The sequence below is a fragment of the Tachysurus fulvidraco genome, chromosome 9, assembly GCF_022655615.1.
Source record: "Tachysurus fulvidraco isolate hzauxx_2018 chromosome 9, HZAU_PFXX_2.0, whole genome shotgun sequence".
Classification (NCBI taxonomy): Eukaryota; Metazoa; Chordata; class Actinopteri; order Siluriformes; family Bagridae; genus Tachysurus; species Tachysurus fulvidraco.
Window position 1 is genome coordinate 22,509,352 of NC_062526.1, and position 19,813 is coordinate 22,529,164.

The 19,813-nt window shown below is 36.6% G+C and overlaps 2 protein-coding genes across 4 annotated transcripts in view; both read left to right on the forward strand.

Annotated features, from left to right (window-relative positions):
• Positions 1-6,054, forward strand: part of gata4 (GATA binding protein 4) — a 10,016-nt gene extending 3,962 nt beyond the window's left edge. Inside the window, exons 2-6 of the mRNA XM_027177077.2 lie at positions 2,459-2,625; positions 3,204-3,329; positions 3,623-3,704; positions 4,346-4,476; positions 4,580-6,054. Coding sequence (XP_027032878.1) covers positions 2,459-2,625; positions 3,204-3,329; positions 3,623-3,704; positions 4,346-4,476; positions 4,580-4,693 — 620 coding nt within the window. The 3' untranslated portion in view covers positions 4,694-6,054. The remainder of the gene's footprint in view (positions 1-2,458; positions 2,626-3,203; positions 3,330-3,622; positions 3,705-4,345; positions 4,477-4,579) is intronic.
• Positions 6,055-6,308: 254 nt separating this feature from the next.
• fdft1 (farnesyl-diphosphate farnesyltransferase 1) lies at positions 6,309-17,367 on the forward strand. Of its 3 annotated transcripts, XM_027177164.2 has the most exons (8): positions 6,309-6,477; positions 8,878-8,975; positions 9,908-10,091; positions 10,290-10,418; positions 11,881-12,072; positions 12,588-12,764; positions 13,736-13,888; positions 14,614-17,367. In XM_027177164.2, exons 1-8 carry the CDS (start codon positions 6,379-6,381, stop codon positions 14,830-14,832), a joined length of 1,251 nt encoding a protein of 416 aa, XP_027032965.1. In that variant the 5' UTR covers positions 6,309-6,378; the 3' UTR covers positions 14,833-17,367. The 3 variants fall into 3 exon arrangements, with proteins under 3 accessions (XP_027032965.1, XP_027032964.1, XP_027032966.1); XM_027177163.2 differs by lacking the exon at positions 6,309-6,477 and having other exon boundaries at positions 8,503-8,975; XM_027177165.2 differs by lacking the exon at positions 6,309-6,477 and having other exon boundaries at positions 8,706-8,975; positions 9,934-10,091.
• Positions 17,368-19,813: the final 2,446 nt, after the last annotated feature.

A 19,813-nucleotide genomic window follows, 5' to 3' on the forward strand; every position in this document is an offset into this window, starting at 1 on the left:
CTGATTTACAAACAAAACCATCTGCATGTTTGTACTGTATATTTATATTTCCAATATTTAGCAACTTACATTTTATCTCATTTTATACAACTGAATGTTAAGGGCCTTGCTCAGGGGCCCAACAATGGCAGTATTGTGGACGGGGGAAGCAAACTTACAACCTTCCAAGTGGTAGTCCAGCACCTTAATAAACACTAGGCTACCACATCCCTACATGTGTATATGGTGAGAGGATGTACTGACAGACGTTGGCAAAGTTTCTCTGTTCATTAGTGTTCTGCTTGTGTGTGCTGTCTGTCACCAATCTCAAGGTTAAAATTGTAGCAGTTCAGTGTGTGTCCAGTTCTGTAACATCCACATTCCTGAGGTTATCAGATACGTAGATTGAAGCGGTGACCAATTTGATAATTATTGACTTCGGTTTTGATGCCCAATCTATTCTCAGATTCCTTTACAGATATTTCTGAAAAACTCAAAATCATCTCATCTGTTACCAAAAATCATCCCACAGTCGAAGCTTATTACAGTTACATATGTGGCTGAATTATTTAATGCAGAAAAATAGCAAAAGAAGATGTGTGCAGATGTGTGTTCCTAATAAAGTGGCAACTGATAATATTTATTGTAGATGCAGTAAAAGTGAAATTTAAGTAAAGTATTCTTTTTTACTTAATTCTAGTGCATTTATAATACAACAACGATGAAACAAAAAATAAATACTTTATTCCAAAATATTTATTCATATTATAATATTATAAACCATTTATATGAATTAATTGACACAACATTACGCTTATTATATAATATGTCGCTCCCTGCTTTGATTTTAAATTGATTGATTGAATGTTTTACATGCACATTCTACATTTAAGGATGTTGTTCTTTCCACGTCATATTAAATTACTTTTGCTCTAAAGGTTATGACTTATGGGGAAATACAACGTTAAAGAACTGATAACGTAGTAGTTAATTATATACAGTAATCTCGTAATCTCCTTACTGTATACTGTATTATGAATGTACCTTATTTTGCAGAAGCAAAGTGACTATATATATATATATATATATATATATATATATATATATATATATATATATATATATATATATATATATATATATATATATATATATATATGAGAGAGTCTTTTATCAATTTCGGGAAGTGAATTGCTATAAATTGCATTTGTTTGACACCCATTTAAAAGGCATAGCCACAATAATGAAATAAAGACAGAGAGAAAATGTTTTCTCTTATTCCCACTTGTTCACACTGATCAGATCCTTCAGCATGGTGGTTAAGCAGCTCTATCAGGCACTTTGTGTTGTTTCCATTAATAAAGATTAGCTCAATTTTTTTGCGCTCTATATACAGAAGAGATTTTTGTTATCAAAAGAGGAGCTGTCTCAAGCTGAGAAAAAACAGAACCTCATCACCAGATGCCTAGGGATAAAACATGAGAAATGACCCCTCCTGCTGGTCAAAACACCCAACAGTTTTTGGTGGATCGAAGAAATGGTGGATCGTAGAGATGCCATGAAGCAGTTTATTAAATCCTTAAATCCTATGTGCGTTTTAAGTGAACGACTTCTCATATATGCAGTTAGACAACTATATTTACCAGTGATAAGATGAAATTAAGAAAACTTTTATATAACGCTACATGAAACAATATAAAGTGAACGTCTTCGGAAATTTAAAAACATCAAAATTGATAGCCTGTTACCAAAATACACATCTTATACATCGATAATTTTAACGATTATTCACCTAGTTGTTATTTCCCTAGCTAACTTTGTTTGGGTATTAACCATTAGCGCTAACTCGATAGCAAATATAAAGATATATAGTTAGCCAACTATACTGTATTTACCAGTGCTAAGATAAAATAAAAATCTTTATATAACACTACACTGAACAAAATGAAGTGAACTTCTTTAGAAATTTAAGTGGATTTATTTTTTTTGTTTTAATTTGTTTTTTGATAGCTAACCATTAGCATCTCTCATTTTTTTAAAAAAAAATCTATTTCTATTATAAGGTATAAACCATTAGATATTTAAGAAGATAGCAAAATGAATGCTAGTCATGCTAACATTTTACAAGCTAGCTGGTAAATAATAGATCTACGTGTAGCTAGCTAACCCGATATAAGAAACAGCATTACAGCATATGTTACACAACAAACTACTGAAGCAGTTTATTTTATATTTAAAGATAACATTCACTCTGCATAGAAGCACATCTAGGCTAACTGTGCTTGGATACTATAAGTATATAAAGTTTAATAAAACTAAAAAAAAAACAGCAACTCATATCTGTTTGTGTTTTTAAAATGTTATAATACTCCAAGAAAGACACATTACTATAGATAAAGGGCACAACAATTTCAGGAAACTAATTTCAGAGCTTGTGAATCATCTAAACGCTTTCTTTCTCTGACTCGTTGTCTTTTAGATCTGTTCGATGATTTCGCAGAAGGCCGAGAGTGTGTGAACTGTGGAGCCATGTCCACTCCTTTGTGGCGGCGAGACGGGACTGGTCATTACCTGTGTAATGCATGTGGACTCTACCATAAAATGAATGGCATTAACAGGCCACTGATCAAACCGCAGAGACGACTCGTGAGTCAAATCCACTTTCCTGCACTGTTCATTTGTGTTTGGATGTGAAGCGAATAACTGTGAAATTTGAGTGATGTTCTTACATCTTTATCCACATGTGCTACTGGATTAGCAACTGAAAGAATTTCATATTATCGAAATACATTTACGGCATTTAGCAGACACCCTTATCCAGAGTGACTTACAACTGAGCAACTGAGGGTTAAGGGCCTTGCTCAGGGGCCCAGCAGTGGCAGCTTGGGGTTCGAACCTAGGACCTTCTGATCAGTAGCCCAACACCCTTAACCACTGAGCTACCACATCCCATAACGACATCACATCACATAACAACAAAGGATATAATAAGATTACGGCTATCGTAGCATATGGTAAATGTTATAGCACTGTATATTATGCAAACATATAATTTAATAGGTTTTTAAGTATTGTGGTGACTGCTGGATATTTTGTAATAATATTTAGCCAAGAATTAAATATCAAATCTATTAAGGCCAGAAGTTAATATTATGAGGCCAAATAAAATAACGTGCACAAATTCAATTTTTTTTTCTGAATTCTTCTTATACCTTCCTACACAGTCTGCTTCCAGGAGAGTCGGTCTATCCTGTACTAACTGCCACACCACAACCACCACTCTGTGGAGACGAAATGCAGAAGGAGAGCCTGTGTGTAATGCCTGTGGACTCTACATGAAGCTACATGGGGTAAAAGACAAAGCAACAATCATCTGCATGATGACAGACTATAAAATCCAAAATAACTAGACTACTGATTCAGCTCCTGCCAGCATGAAGAGACCCAAAGACAAAAGATGGATGTTTACCATTTAGAGCAATATAAAATATCAAGTCATTAAACAAAAACTTATTATGAATGCAAGACTATTTCAAGAATTCGGAATGATATCATTTTCTATCATTTCTATCAGGTTAAAAAAGATCTTTGAAAGAGACTAATATAGGTGTGCATGGATTAAACTTTTTTTTTCTCCACACAGGTTCCTCGTCCTCTCGCCATGAAAAAGGAAGGTATTCAGACCCGCAAGCGCAAACCCAAAAACCTCAACAAGCCGAAGCCTGGTATGTGTTACACTGTGGTTCTCAAAGCAGGTGGTGGTGGGAAGCACCCCAGGGGTCAGTGTAACGTAGTCTAGGGGTCTACTTTTTTTTTTTTTTTCAACTTTTATAGTATATATACACTGGGGTCCAAATGCCTGGAATTCTTTTATTGTTATTTTGAATATTCTTACACAAAAACGATTGTTCAAGATGTTGTACAATTTGTAGGTCAGTATTTAAATTGAAGCCAATTTGTGATATTGACCACGTTAGCTCTTCCGTATATTCTTTGGGCTTTCCGTGAGTTTTATCCCTTCCATTGAAGTGGGTGTTAAAACAACACCCTGATCCTAATAAACACTGAAATTCATGCAAATAATTCTAAGAATATTATATATAATTTATTACTAGACAAAATTTCTCTAATGTTGATTTTCTTCATAATCACATGTGCACTTTCATAAGATTCGGTCTCTAGTAAAGTCTAATAATTAAACTTTCATATGATAAATGAGGATTATGAATAGAGTAGTTAAATTATATTCCTAAAATAAATCTGTAGGAGGTTTGTGGATGTTCAAACAGACACATGAGAATGAAACAAATACATCATTAAAGATAAATGAACAAATAATAAAGAGTTTTGATATGATGATTGACAGGAACACCTGGGAATGATAGCCATGCCCCTTCTAATGCAGCCAGCACTGGCGGCAACGTGGTAGAACCCCGCTCGATCAAGACCGAGCCGGACACGCTCACTCACTATTCTCATCATAACCTACATACACAGGTGAGCACACAAGATCTGCATGTAGGTTTTGTTTAGTCTAATAAACATGTCTAGGTTTGAGGTCGAGTAGTACTCGTAATAACTGCTGGTGTTTTCTATCTAGATCTCATACATGGCAGGCCAAAGTGGGGCTTCATCTCTGAAGCTTTCTTCAGGAGCCCATAATGTAGCACCCAGCTCCAAAAACGAGCCTTGGAACAGCCTGATCCTCACATGAACCTGCTGTTGACCAGTCAGACGTTGCAGCGTGCGTCAGAACTAATACCAAACTAGGGATGGCAACCCAAAAAGAAACCACCTAATACATGTCAAACACAACCATGACACAGTGGAAAATAACGTGGAAGTCAGAAAGCAAGCAGAAAGAAGCCTAATCAGGCAAATCAAGGGTCAGTGACGCATTATGTCTGATACCTGAGACCAGCGTACAGGAACGTAACCTGGACAAAATCATTCACTCACAGACTGCTGGAATTATTCCACTTATTCAGTGTCTTCAGTATTTATAATATGACAACTAAACAACCCCATGTGCCTTTAATTCTTTCCTTCATTGCAATAAGTGTCGTAATACTGAAAACCTCTTTGTGTTTACTACTAGCTTTCATTATACATAAAAAAGTACACTCCCTGTCCAAGAATCACAAGAAAAAAATCTGATCCATAAGAGAATTGTCTAAAAGAGGACATATAAAGCACTCCTCTATCCTGTTTGAGTAACAGTTTGACTCCAGAATAAGCGACAACTATTAATACTGTGAATTTATCTTGTGAAGTAGTTATTTAATATGAAGTAACACACCTAATGTGACAATGAGAGGCTTGTCATTTTTCGTTCCTTGAATTGCAAAAGAAAAGTAAGCAAAAAGAAAAAAAAATTAAAAAGAAAAAAATACTTGACCAAGATTTCAGTGTCACAATTCTTCCCGAACCAACATTTATCTTTCAATAATTAACGTAAAATAATGTTCAATGTAATGCACTGCAAATTTTTCACTTTAATTCGTTTTTTTTTTTCTCATCATTTTAAGAAAAACACCTAATATTTATTGACTTGAAGCAAACAGGGTTGAGTCTTTCTTTATGTTCATAGGTAGCCTGCAGCACTGGGTCCCAAAATGTAAGTCAGCATAGATGTAGATGAGGATCCAGGTAATAGTTTCAAGTGTTAACTTTTTTTTTTTTTTAATATTACTCAACTGTGAGAAAAATGTTCTGCCCGTGAATTTTTTATTTTGTTTTGTTTTTGCAATATATAAAAATGTATGTATACTGTATGTATTGACACCTTATTATGGTTAACCTCAATGTGTTGTACAAGGACACTACATTGTAAAAGGACAAATATTAAGAGCTGTAACATTGCATTGAACTTTCTGTCAGATTTTTTGTTTTTCTCAGAGTAGCTGATCTTTCAGAGGAACTTAATTAAATCGATGAAAATCAAACGAGACTCTTTGGTTGCTTTTTATTATTTAAAGTCTAAAGGAAAATGATTTGAGAATATATTACACAGGAAAGAAATGTATTCGATGTATTTAATACTTTTTGAATAAAAAAAAACCATCTCTAATCATATCCATGCATGCAAACATCTATATATACATTGTTTTGATAATAATATTTAAGGATCAACTTGATTTAGCTCACAGCCAATCAGAGCTTTGCTCGACTCTAAAGCCAGCACACGCTTTGAGAGGCGGGGCATCACACCAGCCGATCTGGACGCCTATTGGCTGCTCCATTCTGAGCCCATGACACGAAACCAATCACAAACCTCAGTTGATCTGACGTTTCATGCGCATTTAAAGCTTACCAGAATAAACAAAAAAAATACGTGAAAAGCCGGTGCACACACTCTCACCCCATGTTAAACTGAAACATTAATAGTAAATAAATAAAATGGATATTCTCAAGTCTTTAGGACATCCGGAGGAAATATACAACCTTTTCAAATTCAAAATGGGAGGCTGTCGGACTGTGATGCCCAAACTGGATTACGTAAGTAATTATTTCTCCTTCTGTAACTTTGCTATTAAGCATAAAATATTATGTATACGCTTGTTTTACGGAACATGTTGTCCTGTGGAATTAGATAGCCTACTAACATACTCACTAATGTTCAGTTTGGGATTAAGGAAAGATGTGCATTTATCCCTAAATTAGCTTTTTTCAGCAACAAAATAATGTTTTTATCTTCTGAAAGGTTTAATTTTGCAAATCAATAGCATTACATTTCTTGTAATGAGATTTGTGGGATTACTGTGTGTGTGCGCGTGTGTCTGTGTGTGCGTGTGTCTGTGTGTGCGTGCGTGTGTGTGTGTGTGTGCGTGTGTCTGTATGTATATGTGTGCGCGTGTGTCTGTGTGTGCGCGTGTGTCTGTATGTATATGTGTGCGCGTGTGTCTGTATGTACATATCTGTGTGCGTGTGTCTGTATGTATATATGTGTGTGCGCGTGTGCCTGTGTGTGTATATGTGTGTGCGTGCGTATGTATATGTGTGTGTATGTGTGTGTTTGCGCTTGTGTGTATGTATATGTGTGTGTGTATGTGTGTGTTTGCGCTTGTGTGTATGTATATGTGTGTGTGTATGTATGTGTGTGTGCGCGCGTGTGTGTATGTGTGTGTTTGCGCACGTGTGTGTGTGTGTGTGTGTGTGTGTGTGTGTGTGTGTGTGTGTGTGTGTGTGTGTGTGTGTGGTGCGCATGCTTGACAGCTCTTATAAAACAGTTGTGTTTGCATGCACGACAATGCATTACAGAGATAAAAAGACAGAAATTTATATATGAACACAAATAAACTATACTGTATCCAAAGGTTTGTGTACACCTGTTCATTACACCTATATATGCATGTCAGGCATGCCATTCCACAAAAGCATTAGTCAGAATGAAGAGGCCTGGTGCTCAGTCAGGTGTTTAGCTTGGTTGAGGTTAGAGATCTGTGCAGGGATCTTCTACATCATGTCTTCATCGAGCTTGCTTGTCTAGAGGAGCACTGTAATGCTGGATGGTTTGGGCTTTTTAGTTCCAGTTTAGACAAAATGTAAAGCTACATCATACAACATCATACAGATGCATCTTATTCAGTGGCGGTGGTGGCTCAAGCAGTTAATGAGGAATGGGGTTGAAGCACCAGCATTCAAGCTGCCATTGTTGGGCCCTTGAACCTTTCTGCTCCAGGGTCCTGTACCATGGCTGACCCTGTGCTCTGACCCCAACCTCCAAAGTTGGTATATGCGAAGAAAGAATTTGTATGTATATGTGACAGAATAAAATCTTCTTCTTCTATACACCTGCATATGATGTACTGTGTGATGGCCAGGTGTCCGTGAACATTTGGCCATATAGTGTATCTGTGTATACACATCATGAGAGACGTTTTCCTTGCTCACATACAGTGTTCTGCAAGGGGGTAGTATACAGTATGTACATGTCTTCAGGGACCTGTTGAGTAAGGTATATTTTGATGCTATACTATAATATATGGCCACAGGAAACTTGAAAAGCACCACATAAACTATTACTAATAAAAATCTCGGCTCTTTTCTGTGAGTCGGAGCAATCGACTCAGCTCTTCTGTAAGAGCCGATTCTTTTGGATCCCAAACGAATCGTTTCTAAAAAAATTTAATACAAACTGGTTAAACGTGTCTGTCTTTGCTTACAATTGAATTGAATCATACTTTATATTTAACTTTAGCAAAACAAAATAAGCGTTTTACACACACACACACACACACACACACACACACACACACACACACACACACACACACACACACACACACACGTCTTATCTTTCTAACCAGATGTGGCATTTTTCTGCAGAACTTGGGTGTTACTAGTATTCCCTAGATACCATCTGGTCAGTTACACTGTGGGCGTTTCAAAGCATTAAAGATTTCTTAATTCACAATACTGAACATTCAGCAGGTTTTGTTGGTGAGTCGACTCCAGCATAAAGAGTCGACTCTTTCATAAACGACACATCACTGCTAACTTCCCCCCACAAAAAAAAAAAAATCTAACTGAAAGTGGGCGGGGGGTGAAAGTTGCGTTAAAGTGTCAGCTCGAGTTACAGCTGTTTACTTATATATATATATATATCCTGCGTCCTTTCGTCGTGTCGACTCCAGCACCTTGTCCGCATGCTATGACTCCTACAAACACTTGACTCCTATATATATGGCGGGGGTTTGTTGTAAGAGCACGGCGCCGTTCTCTGTGTTTAAGCGCACGCTGTCAGTGCGCAACACGGCCTCAGCTCCGCGCTCTGCTCCGGTGGGCTGCGGGAGACGAGGCGCTCAGGAGGGCTGTGCGCTACTCGCCCGCCCGCTGCACCACTACACCACCGGCCTTCACCGATATCCAACGCATTTGTTTTGCTCTTCTGTCCAGGAGTCCATGAGCGAGAGTTTGAGGGCGTGTTATGTTTACCTGAACCAAACGAGCAGGAGCTTCGCGGCTGTGATTCAGGCCCTGGACGGACAGCTGCGGTAAGAAAAATACACCAACTTGCAAAAGTTCCCTGCCTCAAGTAAACAAGTGTAATTTTTGAGATTTGGTAAGCTGGGATTCGAACTTGCAACCTTCTGATCGGTAGCCCAACACCTTAACCACTAGGCTATCACATGCTGTACTTTGTTACGCACACAGTATTATTGTTTTTGTCTGCATGAGGTTTGTTGATATATGACGCATGTTTTTATGGCATGATTGCATGCATGAATGTGGACTGTTTTGGGGGTTTTTTAATAAGTTTGCATGATTGCTAGAGTCACTTCCTGTTGTTGTTAAGACAATCGTTTCAATCAGGAATTCCTTTGTCACTTTTTACTCGAAAAGAGGATATTTTTTGAACTCCAGGAAAACATGTCAGTCTGTCTCAGCACAATCTGGGCCAATACCTAATAGAGATTACACTATTACTCAAATAAGGCACGAATTGTCTGCTAATGTCGTTATTTCTTTGTTTAGTAAAAGAAAATTATTTTCCTTTTATGTCTAACTCAATCTCATTGAATATAGTAAAAAAAAAAAAGTGAACCCAAAATTAAAGAATAATATTTAGACTTCAATAATTGGTGGTAATCTTTCAAAGGTGTACAGTAATTTGATTGGACAGTTTGTTTGTCAGTTTGTTATCACTGATGAGCTGCAGTCTGAATATACAACCTGGGCTTGGAGGAAATCAGCTGTAGCCTCACTTTTTCATATCTAACCTATTTTTGTTGTTTTAATCCTGGTTCCACAAATGTTTAAAGGGATTCATTCATGAAACAATATCTTTTAATCTCTAATGTCCAGGATTCAGTATATCCCTATTTGTGCCAGTTTATGGGATAAGCACTGTAATCGGAACAGTTACTCTGAATTACTCTGATTCTCTCTCTTCCTCTCTCTCTCTCTCCGTCTCTCTTTCCATTAGTCATGCAGTGTGTATATTCTATTTAGTTCTTCGAGCCCTGGACACGGTTGAGGATGATATGAGCATTCCTTTGGACAAAAAAGTCCCTCTCCTGCATCATTTCCACACTTTCCTCTACCAACCAGATTGGTGTTTTATGGAGAGCAACGAGAAAGACAGACAAGTTCTTGAAGATTTCCCGTCGGTAATACACAATGAAACAAAGACAAGAAACAGTCTATAAGTTGTTATTATTCTGAAACCAGACACCATTTGTGAGGGTGTTTAAAATAAAACTTAGTCGCTAGTGTCTGATGGTGTGGTGAAGTATAGACATTTTAAACTTTTAAATTGTAAACATTTTTCCTTTTTTGTTTAATGATCATGTGTTCATTTTGTGCAGATTTCAGTTGAGTTCAGGAACCTAGCACAGGAATATCAGGATGTTATTTCAGACATTTGCCTCCGAATGGGGGTCGGGATGGCAGAATTTCTTGAGAAGAAAGTCGGCTCGATGCAGGAATGGGATACGGTGAATTATTTATTTATTTTTTTAATGTACACAAAAGCCCTATTCGGACGAGACTAGTTGTACGTTGGGACGTGGGGTAAAGTAATTATTACCAGAGCTTCCGAATGTGCCATCTCGGTAATCATTACGGAGAATGTCAGTAAAGATTACGGAGACTTTTACCTTCTGTAAAAAGGTCTGGAAAAATTACCTCGGGTAATACTAATCCCGTCCGAATCGACCCGCTGTAAATATGTACGGTAAAATTCCGTCATTTCCTGTTTAAATGTTGCAAGCGTGGAGGCGCTTGAAGAAGCATTCGGTTGCGTTGTAGGTGGTGGGCCAACTCTGTGGCAAACCTCAAGTGCAAAAAGAAGATCGAAACCACTCATTAGAAGCATAAAACTTCTTTTAGCTCTAGGTAAGTGTCTATTACCAGCACAATCCAATTAGAATCATTAGACTGGATTTAACTGTTTTATATAACATGTATAAATATAAATATATATATGCACCATGGTCTCAAACTGCCTCTGAAACCGACGTTCTCCCCAAACCGAGATTAAATACAGCGTTTCCTCTCTGCTCCAGTTTCGCGTTTTTCTTGTTGGCGTCATGTTGTCTGTTTGCGCAGGTGATAACAGGAAGCAACGTCATACGCACATGACGACAAGGGGGTTACTGTGGTGCGTCAAGCGTGTTACCCCTCCCACTTCTGCTAGTTTTACTGAGATGTCTTGTCCCGTGCAAATTGGCCAATTAATATTACAGACCTCCTGAGGTAAAATCGCGTTACTCCACGCCCCCACGTAAAACTAATCCCGTCCGAAGAGGGCTAAAGACAGCACATTTATAACCATGGTTGTGAAATTAAACTGAAGTGAAAGTAGAGCTAATGTGTCAGAATCTTACTCAATTAGAAGAGGACGTTTTTAGCCAAAAATGCTTTTGAAAGTATGAAGAAAAAACGAAAAGCTACAAAGTTTGCAGACAATTTCATCTAAACAGAAATATTCTGTGGATAATATGTCGTATTTATCGTGAGCTAGAAATTGACCTGCCTCTGGAAATGACGCTGGGCTAATCTAGCATTAGCAAGCATATCAGGATAACTTAAACATAGCCAGTTAATGTCGGCTAATTAGCAAAACCATATGTACCTTATTTATTTATTTTCTTAATTTTTATTATTATTATTATTATTATTATTATTATTATTATTATTATTATTATTAGTTAAAAGGTTCAAGCTTGGGAAACAAAGGAGAAACCTCAAGTCTGGATGCTAAACTAAATTGCAATGCAAAAAATAAAGGTTAAATTTCAAAAATAGTTAAAGTATAAATATGGGGAAATAAATGATTGTAATGAAGTACAATGATATGAAAAGTGTTTACTCTTTTCTCATGGCAGTGAGAATGCCTGAACCTTTCGTATAAGTTTATCGAGTCATAACATTTCACACGTAACGTTTTCTCTGCAGTATTGTCACTACGTGGCTGGTCTGGTAGGTGTCGGTCTGTCTCGACTTTTCTCCGCATCCCTGCTAGAGGACCCCGAGGTAGGTCGGGATACTGAGCTGGCCAACTCTATGGGCCTCTTTTTACAGAAGACTAACATTATCAGAGACTACCTGGAGGACCAGCAGGAAGGACGATCCTTCTGGCCTGAGGAGGTAAGTCTGGTCACGTAGGTTGTGTCATATCAAGTTAGGTCATATCGCCTTCCATTAAATTTAGGATTTTGTTATGAAATGAATGACCACATTGAGATTTTTTTGTGTGAGATTGGTTTGTCATTTAAGATCTCTCCTATAAATTCTGTTATTGTTTATACCTTTTTTTGTTTGTTTGTTTGTTTGTTTTGTTACATTGGCAGAGTGATGTATAGCTACGAATTAACTTCAGGTTAGGAGGCTACAGTACAGTTAAGATGGTGGTGCATAGTGCTGCCTTAATACGTCGCTCAAAGTAACCATTAGGTGTTTGAGAGTTAAGTTTGAGACGGTTGTGGCTTCTGACTGCTGTTCTAAAAAGACTATTAAAAGGTTTCTGAACGCAGAGTGAGTTCTTCAGCCACATAAAAGTAATGTTATGGCAACAGTGATTAAGTTATCTCTTAGAGATAACTTACCTTAACTTACCATGTTGTTTTTAGTTTGTAATTGTATTCTATGTGTGTATGCAACAGGCTTGGAGTCAGTTTGCCTCTCGTCTGGAAGACTTTTCTGAACCGCAGCACCTGAGCTCAGCTCTGTCCTGCCTTAACATGTTAGTGACGGACGCCCTGCGCCACGTTCCCGACGTCATTGCTTACCTTTCCCGCCTCCGCAACCAGAGTGTCTTCAACTTCTGCGCCATCCCACAGGTGGGTCTCAAGTTTGCTCAACATAAGATGCGTCCCAAATGACGTACTACACACTTACACTATACACTATGTACTTTACAGTCTGTAAAATGTATGATTTTTAGAAGGGTAGTATCACTGTTTTTACTAACTGGGACTATAAACCATTTCCCAGTAAATGGATAATGATGTCAAACGCACATAGCTTTAGGATACAGTGAATGTTTAAAATGTTGAAAACGCGTATCACACCTCTTCTTCTACTTTGGATTTTCCCGTTAGGGGTCACCAGAGAACCATCTGTTTCCACCTTGCTCTATCTTCGGCATCCTTTACTCTTGCACCAATTACCTTCATGTCCACTTTCAACATATCCAAATATCTCCTCTTTGGCCTTCCTCTTGACCTCTTACCTGGGAGCTCCATCTCCCACATCCTTCTACCAATATAACCATCGCCCTCCTCTGTACATGTTCAAACCATCTCAATCTAGCTCTCTGTGACCTTGTCCCCAAAACAGCCAACCTGAGCTGTCCCTCTGATGTGCTGGTTCTTAATCCTGTTCATCCTCGTCACTCCTAAAGAGAACCTCAACATCCTCATCTCTGCCTCATGGCTTTTCCTCACTGCTGCTGTCTCTAACCCATATAGCGTAACTGGTCTCACTACTGTCTTGTTTGCAAAACACAGATCACACTATGTGGGCTGATTTAAGTCATTTATAAGACCTCATGTTCACCAGAGTGTCGTCGACCATCTTGAAATTTTTTGCAAATGTAAATGATTAGTGTCTGAGTATGTGATTTGTGACGAGTCTCTCTTCTTCTTTTTTTTTTTTTATATGATCATCAGAATATCAGAGAAGAAAATAATTGTCATTGTACTTGGAATTCCAATTGGAATGTGGGATGGGAATTGAGAAATGATCTCTTCGCATGAGATTGTAATTCATCTTGAACACGACAAACAATGTAATGTGTCTCTGTCACCAGGTGATGGCAATAGCGACTCTCTCTGCCTGCTACAACAACCCCCTGGTGTTTCAGGGGGTGGTGAAGATCAGGAAGGGGCAGGCTGTCACTCTGATGATGGAGGCCACCAATATGCAAGCTGTAACGAGCATGATCGCACAGTACAGCCAAGAGGTGAGGACTTTATACAGTGGACACATATTTCTATCAACACTACTGGTTATATATTTATGCCTTTTAAATAATGAAAGTGAGAGAGTTCAAAATGTTTATTAGGAATAGACAAACTATTTCTAAACTTACTTTTAAATCAATAATTTTTTTTTGTCTGAAAGTTTAGCCAAGTTTACATAAATTTGCACTAAGGAATGTCAGTTCAGTTATATTTGTATATCAGGGTGCAGATCCGTAGATCCGTAATGAGCAAGCTAGAGGCAACGGTAGCAAGGAAACACTCCCTGAGACAACATGAATGTGATTAAGCCATGTAGAAGGATAAAGACGAAGAGTGTGATGGAAAATTAAGTTCTCTGGTAGAAATCTGCAGTAATGAGGTTTATTGCTGCCGTCACCTCTCTCTACTGACGTGCTCAATAAGGATACATTTATAATTCATTTTTTGAAATTCTATATTTCTTCAAAGCTGCTTAAGGACAATGTCCACTGCACTATACAAATAAAATTGAACTGAAGGGTGCTGCACGAATGTTTAATTTGTCCAGCAAAACTCCGGTATAAATCAGCAGTATCCAGTTTTTTGGGGATCGTTGTCATTCAGTTTCTTCATATTTCGATCTCTAAGCAACAAGTCGGTATAAATAAACTGGTTATTTCCACCATCTGCTTTTCTTGTCCTCTTAATTCTAATCAAATTTAATCCTCCTTCTATCTCCTCACAGATCCTGCAGAAAGTGTCACACTCTGATCCATCACGGGCTAACACTCTGTACATACTCGAAGTCATCCAGGAAAAGACTCTTTCCAAAGCAGCGTTGCCTTCCCGTGCTCACAATTTCTCACACGTTTATCTTTCTGCTGCTACCATTTTGGCGTTTTTCAGCTGGCAGTATCTGAACGCCACTCGGTCTCCAAGCAGCGCTGACATGCAGGGACGCTGAGTCTTGTCCTGTATCCCAAACGCTCTTCACCTCACCCAAACCAAGCCAACAGACACATCAGAGACTGTTAGTAACGTATCAAATATTTTCATGTCCTTATCAGAGTGACTTCACGGTGACTTTTTCTGCATAACAGCATTTGTATACACAATAACTCAGTCTCATGTTCTCTTAATGTATGTTTGTTTATATAAATTACCTTTGGCATTATTTTTGGTCTTCCATATTAATGTCTATGTAGCATTATACAGTATATTGCTCATGCTTCTATGTCATTTTAATGACCAAGCAAAGCACTTGGAAGACAGATTCCAACCCCAAATGAGAAAAATACAGTTAAAATAAACACATTTTAGTTTTCCCTCAATTAAGTTAAAGACAGATTTCCTGTGTTTTAAAATAACTCCTACACCAATATATATTTTCAAACATTAGCTGGCTAGCTAGCTTTAATGTTTTTTGTTTTGTTTTGTTTTGTTTTTTTCTTTAAATGGCTAGCTTTCTTTGTCCAGTTTTTGGCCATTTTTGTCTAGAAATTGTTGCCTAATGCTAACTAGTTTTCTCTGAGGAATTTCACTTGGGGGAATATTTTCCTAATGTTTGTTTGTTTTTTTGGGTTGTTGTTTGTTATTTCTAACAATGTTAGGGATCATGTTAGCTAGTAACTCTTGTTTGTGGTTACTAGCTTTGATTATGGATTATTCTGAGGTTAGCAAGTTTAGAGATTTTTTCACTAATCTTAACTCGTTACTTTTATGTGAAAATACATGCTAGCTAGCAAAGGTAACAACAAAGGTTGAATATAATCAGTTTTGCTGGGGAATATGTTCACAATGCCTGCAAACTCTTTGTGGGATTTTCACTTGTAGTATCTAGTTACTTTTGTGGGGAAATATTCTCCTAATGGATATCCTGTTTATGCTAGCCAGCTTTCTTTGTGGATTTTGCTCATGTTTCAACTCTTGTTTGTAGATATTATCCTTAGACTAGCTTTCTTAGATTTTCACAAATCATAGCTAGTTAATTTTGCATAGAAAAAACTTACTTAATGCTTGCTACCTTGGTCTGGGGACAAATGTAACATCAACAAATGTTACCTATTCATTAACAAATGTTACCTATTCAGTTTTGTTGGAAGATATTTTCTTAATACTTGCTCGGTGTGTGGGGTGATTTTCACTCATATTAGCTAGCTACATTTGTGTGGAAATATTCTCCTAAGGCAAGCTAGCTTTGGTTTTCTTTCATCTAAGCTAGTTAGTTTTGTTTAAGGATATTCTGTTGGTGCTATTTAGTTTTGTTTGTGAATTTTTGTTGATTTTAGCTACTTAGATTTGTTTAGGGGCATTCTGTTCCTGACAGCGAGTTTCAGTATATGGGCAAATGTTGCCTGGGTAGTTTTGTTTGGTATTTACCTAAAGCTTGTTTGGGATATTTTGCTAAATATATCTAGCTTTGTCGTAATAACATCATTAATTCTAACTAGTTACCTTGCTTTAGGAATATTTGTTACAGGATTTTTACTAATTTCAGCTAGTTAGTATTGTTTGGGCATATTCTCCTAATGCTAGCCAGCTACTGTTTGCAAATCAAGCCTGGTTTGTTTGAAGATAAATATTGTTTAAAGCTAAATTAATGAGATCATGTTAATTTAAAAGATCTGAGTTTCAATTTCTATTCTCTGTCACTGACAATTTTTTTTCACCACTTATAAAAATTTGCACAAATTGAAAAATTATGTAATTGCATTCTATATGAATGTGTTCTACCCAAATGTCTACTTTAAATGGGTATATTATACATATTTTTTAGGAACCAATAAATTACAGTGTGTCTGAGATAGCCAGACGCTGCTATGATCTTTATTCACAACGAAGCTTTAATGAGGACAATTTTAAGGTTGGCTAACTATAACCTTGTACATAAGCAAATGTAAAGAATTATATATAGTTTTTGTAATAATTAACTTTGATTTAGCATAAATTGGAAAGAAAATGAAAGGGAAAAAGCTCTGAGATTTATTTATTTTTTTGTAGCAATCTAATATGCAGTCACCTTGAATAATGTGACCATTTAGAGAGAAACAAAAAGCTAGTCTTTTTAATTCCAATTGGGATGAACATTTTCTATTTTTTGTAATTAAATTGTGATTACAAGATAAATATTCATTAAGATAAATATTCTACACCCATTTTGAGGACTTGTGCCACAAAGCCATAAATCTGGTTCTAATGCAGGTGAATAATTTTAATATCTGTCAGCTGAAACATTTTTGTTTCATAATTTTATAAATAAAAAAAATCTGTTTTTCCTTTTAATCGTGTTTTGGACAAAATATCTACTGTCCCATGTGTTCAACACCAAGCCATGTCTCAGGACATGGCCTGTATCATAAATAAAGACCTGTACTACCTGGATGATGAAAAGTGATTACTATTTTCAGAAGATACAGACCATTGCAAGACTGTGTACTTTATTTCTTTATTGCGGTAATAAACTACTGATCAAATAAAGCATGGAAAGTTATAAACTTTGGACAGTCTGTCATTTTTCTTAATTCTTTGGATATAGTTGAGTATTTTGTAATTATTGGATATATGACTTTAGTATATTTCCTGTTTTGTCATTTTAGCTGAATTTTCTAGTAAATTAAAAGTCAAATCACTTTTCTTGTCACATCACCACAGCACATGTGCCTTGGTGAGTGAAATTCTTGGGAGTGTGCTCCAGAAATTGCAGAACAATTTACATACAGTAATTAAGAGACCGAAACAGTTTACATACTGTTATGTATGTAAATACATAACAGATACGGAAATGTCCAGTGGTAACAGATTATTGTCAGATAGATTATTATATTAAATTAAATGCAGTGTGTATGTATAGTCCAGTGTGTATAAATGCAGTGTGTGTGTGTGTGTGTAGTCCAGTGTTGAACTCTTGAAGTTAAAGTTCATTTTACTCTGAAATTCCTTCATCATTACCTAAGTTTTTAGCATTACCAATTTCCAGTCAGCAAGGGACTGACAAATCCGACATGCCAGATAAACGGCGGACGTTTTCACAACTTTGAATAAACCGAATTTTGTGACATGGCATGAAACATAACTCACACCATCCTACTAGACCACAATACAGGTGCCATTGCCATAACTTATGGTTGTACATCTAAACCTAACCATATATAGCTTGAAACTATCTGCTATCTTGAGGTGTCTTAACCACCATGTTTAAAATGTGGTTTCGGTTTCCCGATAAACAACATTTTTGCATTCTGAAAACATTTCAGATCTGCTGATAATTCTATGTCAAAGAACTTTTTACAGATATTGTGCCAGAGGGAGCCGATGTAATGCAATGGCATTATTTATATGTGTATCTGTATATGACTGTTTATTTTGTAAATGAAAAAATATAGCTTAGAAGAGAAATTCTTCATACATAAATTATAACTACAAATATTGTTAACATATTATCCAGCAGGTACACAGATACTTCAACATCAAACCTTCAACATCTCTGGGGTTCAAGGTTTAATGGTCTGCCATCACCTTATGTGTGGAGTTTATTTAGGGTTTCCTCTCCAAGTGGCATCTCAATATAAATACCTTTCTGCAAACTGTTCACGGGTGGAAAAGTACAGATCAGTTTTAATTTAGTGAACGTATACCTGTAGGTAATGTGACAAAATAGTATTCCAGAAGTATCCAGACAACATTAAAAAAAATTTTACTTTCAAATATTTTCAGGCATTGATAAGTAAATAATAAAGTATGAAATTAGGTTAATGTCATGTCATAGTTCTATCTGTAACTTTTACTACTTGTTAAATGTAAATCACATAAATCATTGTTGCTCCGTAATTTGCTGATGAATTAATCAGAAGTAAAATAGCATATAATGTTTAGTATTTACATTAGATAGAATTTGACTTTGCCAATTTATATCAGCTAGTAGAACTAATGCTAGTTTAACCCGGTATTGTAAAAAAAAAAAAACAACAACAACAACAAACCAACTCACTTTTCTAATAATTCTAATCGTTTTTACATTAGAAGTATGTCTAAAGCAATCCTGCCTTGATGCCCGATGACGCCTGAGATAGGCACAGGCTCCTAGTTCGGTTAAGGGGTAGAAAATGAGTGAGTGAGTGAGTGAGTATGTCTAAAGCTGTAGCCTATGCTTTGCTATGTGTGTGTGTCAGTTCTTTTGAATCTATATTGCAGAATACACACTGCTATTTACAGCAGCGTGGTGGTGCAGCAGGAAAAATCACTGCCTCATTGTCCCTATTTCAAACCTAAGCTTTGGTTACTATCTGTGCAATCCACATGTCATTAGCATTCTATGATTTACTCAGTAAAAACATGCCAGTAGGTGTATTAGCTATGCTATATTATCGTAAGGAGTAACTGTCCCCTCCATAGACTATCAATAAAGAATTCAACCTTACTCTTGTGACATTACTGTAATCCACTGATATTGATGCCATTTTAGAACCACAGATTTGTGAGGATCATGTGTTGCACAATCTTCTAGGACTCTCTTTACACAGTAGTGCAAAGCACTAGAAAAACTAAACCACAAAGCAACACAATTTCTATTATCACTTTCATTATAACAAGTAATAATAGTTGGTTCTCTCTTTTCTCTCTTGAAGGTTTTAATTTACAATTTTAATTAAAAAAAAATCACCATTCCATACATGGGAAAAGCTGCATGATTATAATTTTTTATTAATTCAATTACTCTGAATATTATATTATACCGGTTGGCTCATCACTCTTTAACAGACTAACCATTAGAAAAAGGACCCTGTTTATATTGGTCAAGGTAGACCAGCTTCAGTTAATGTTAACCTCAAACATCAGAATGGAAAAAGTAAGTATTTCAACATGTACAGTAAGTGAGATCTACTGGGAGTTTCACGCACATCTATAGTTTATTTAAGATAGTATGTAAAACAAGAAACATCCAGTGA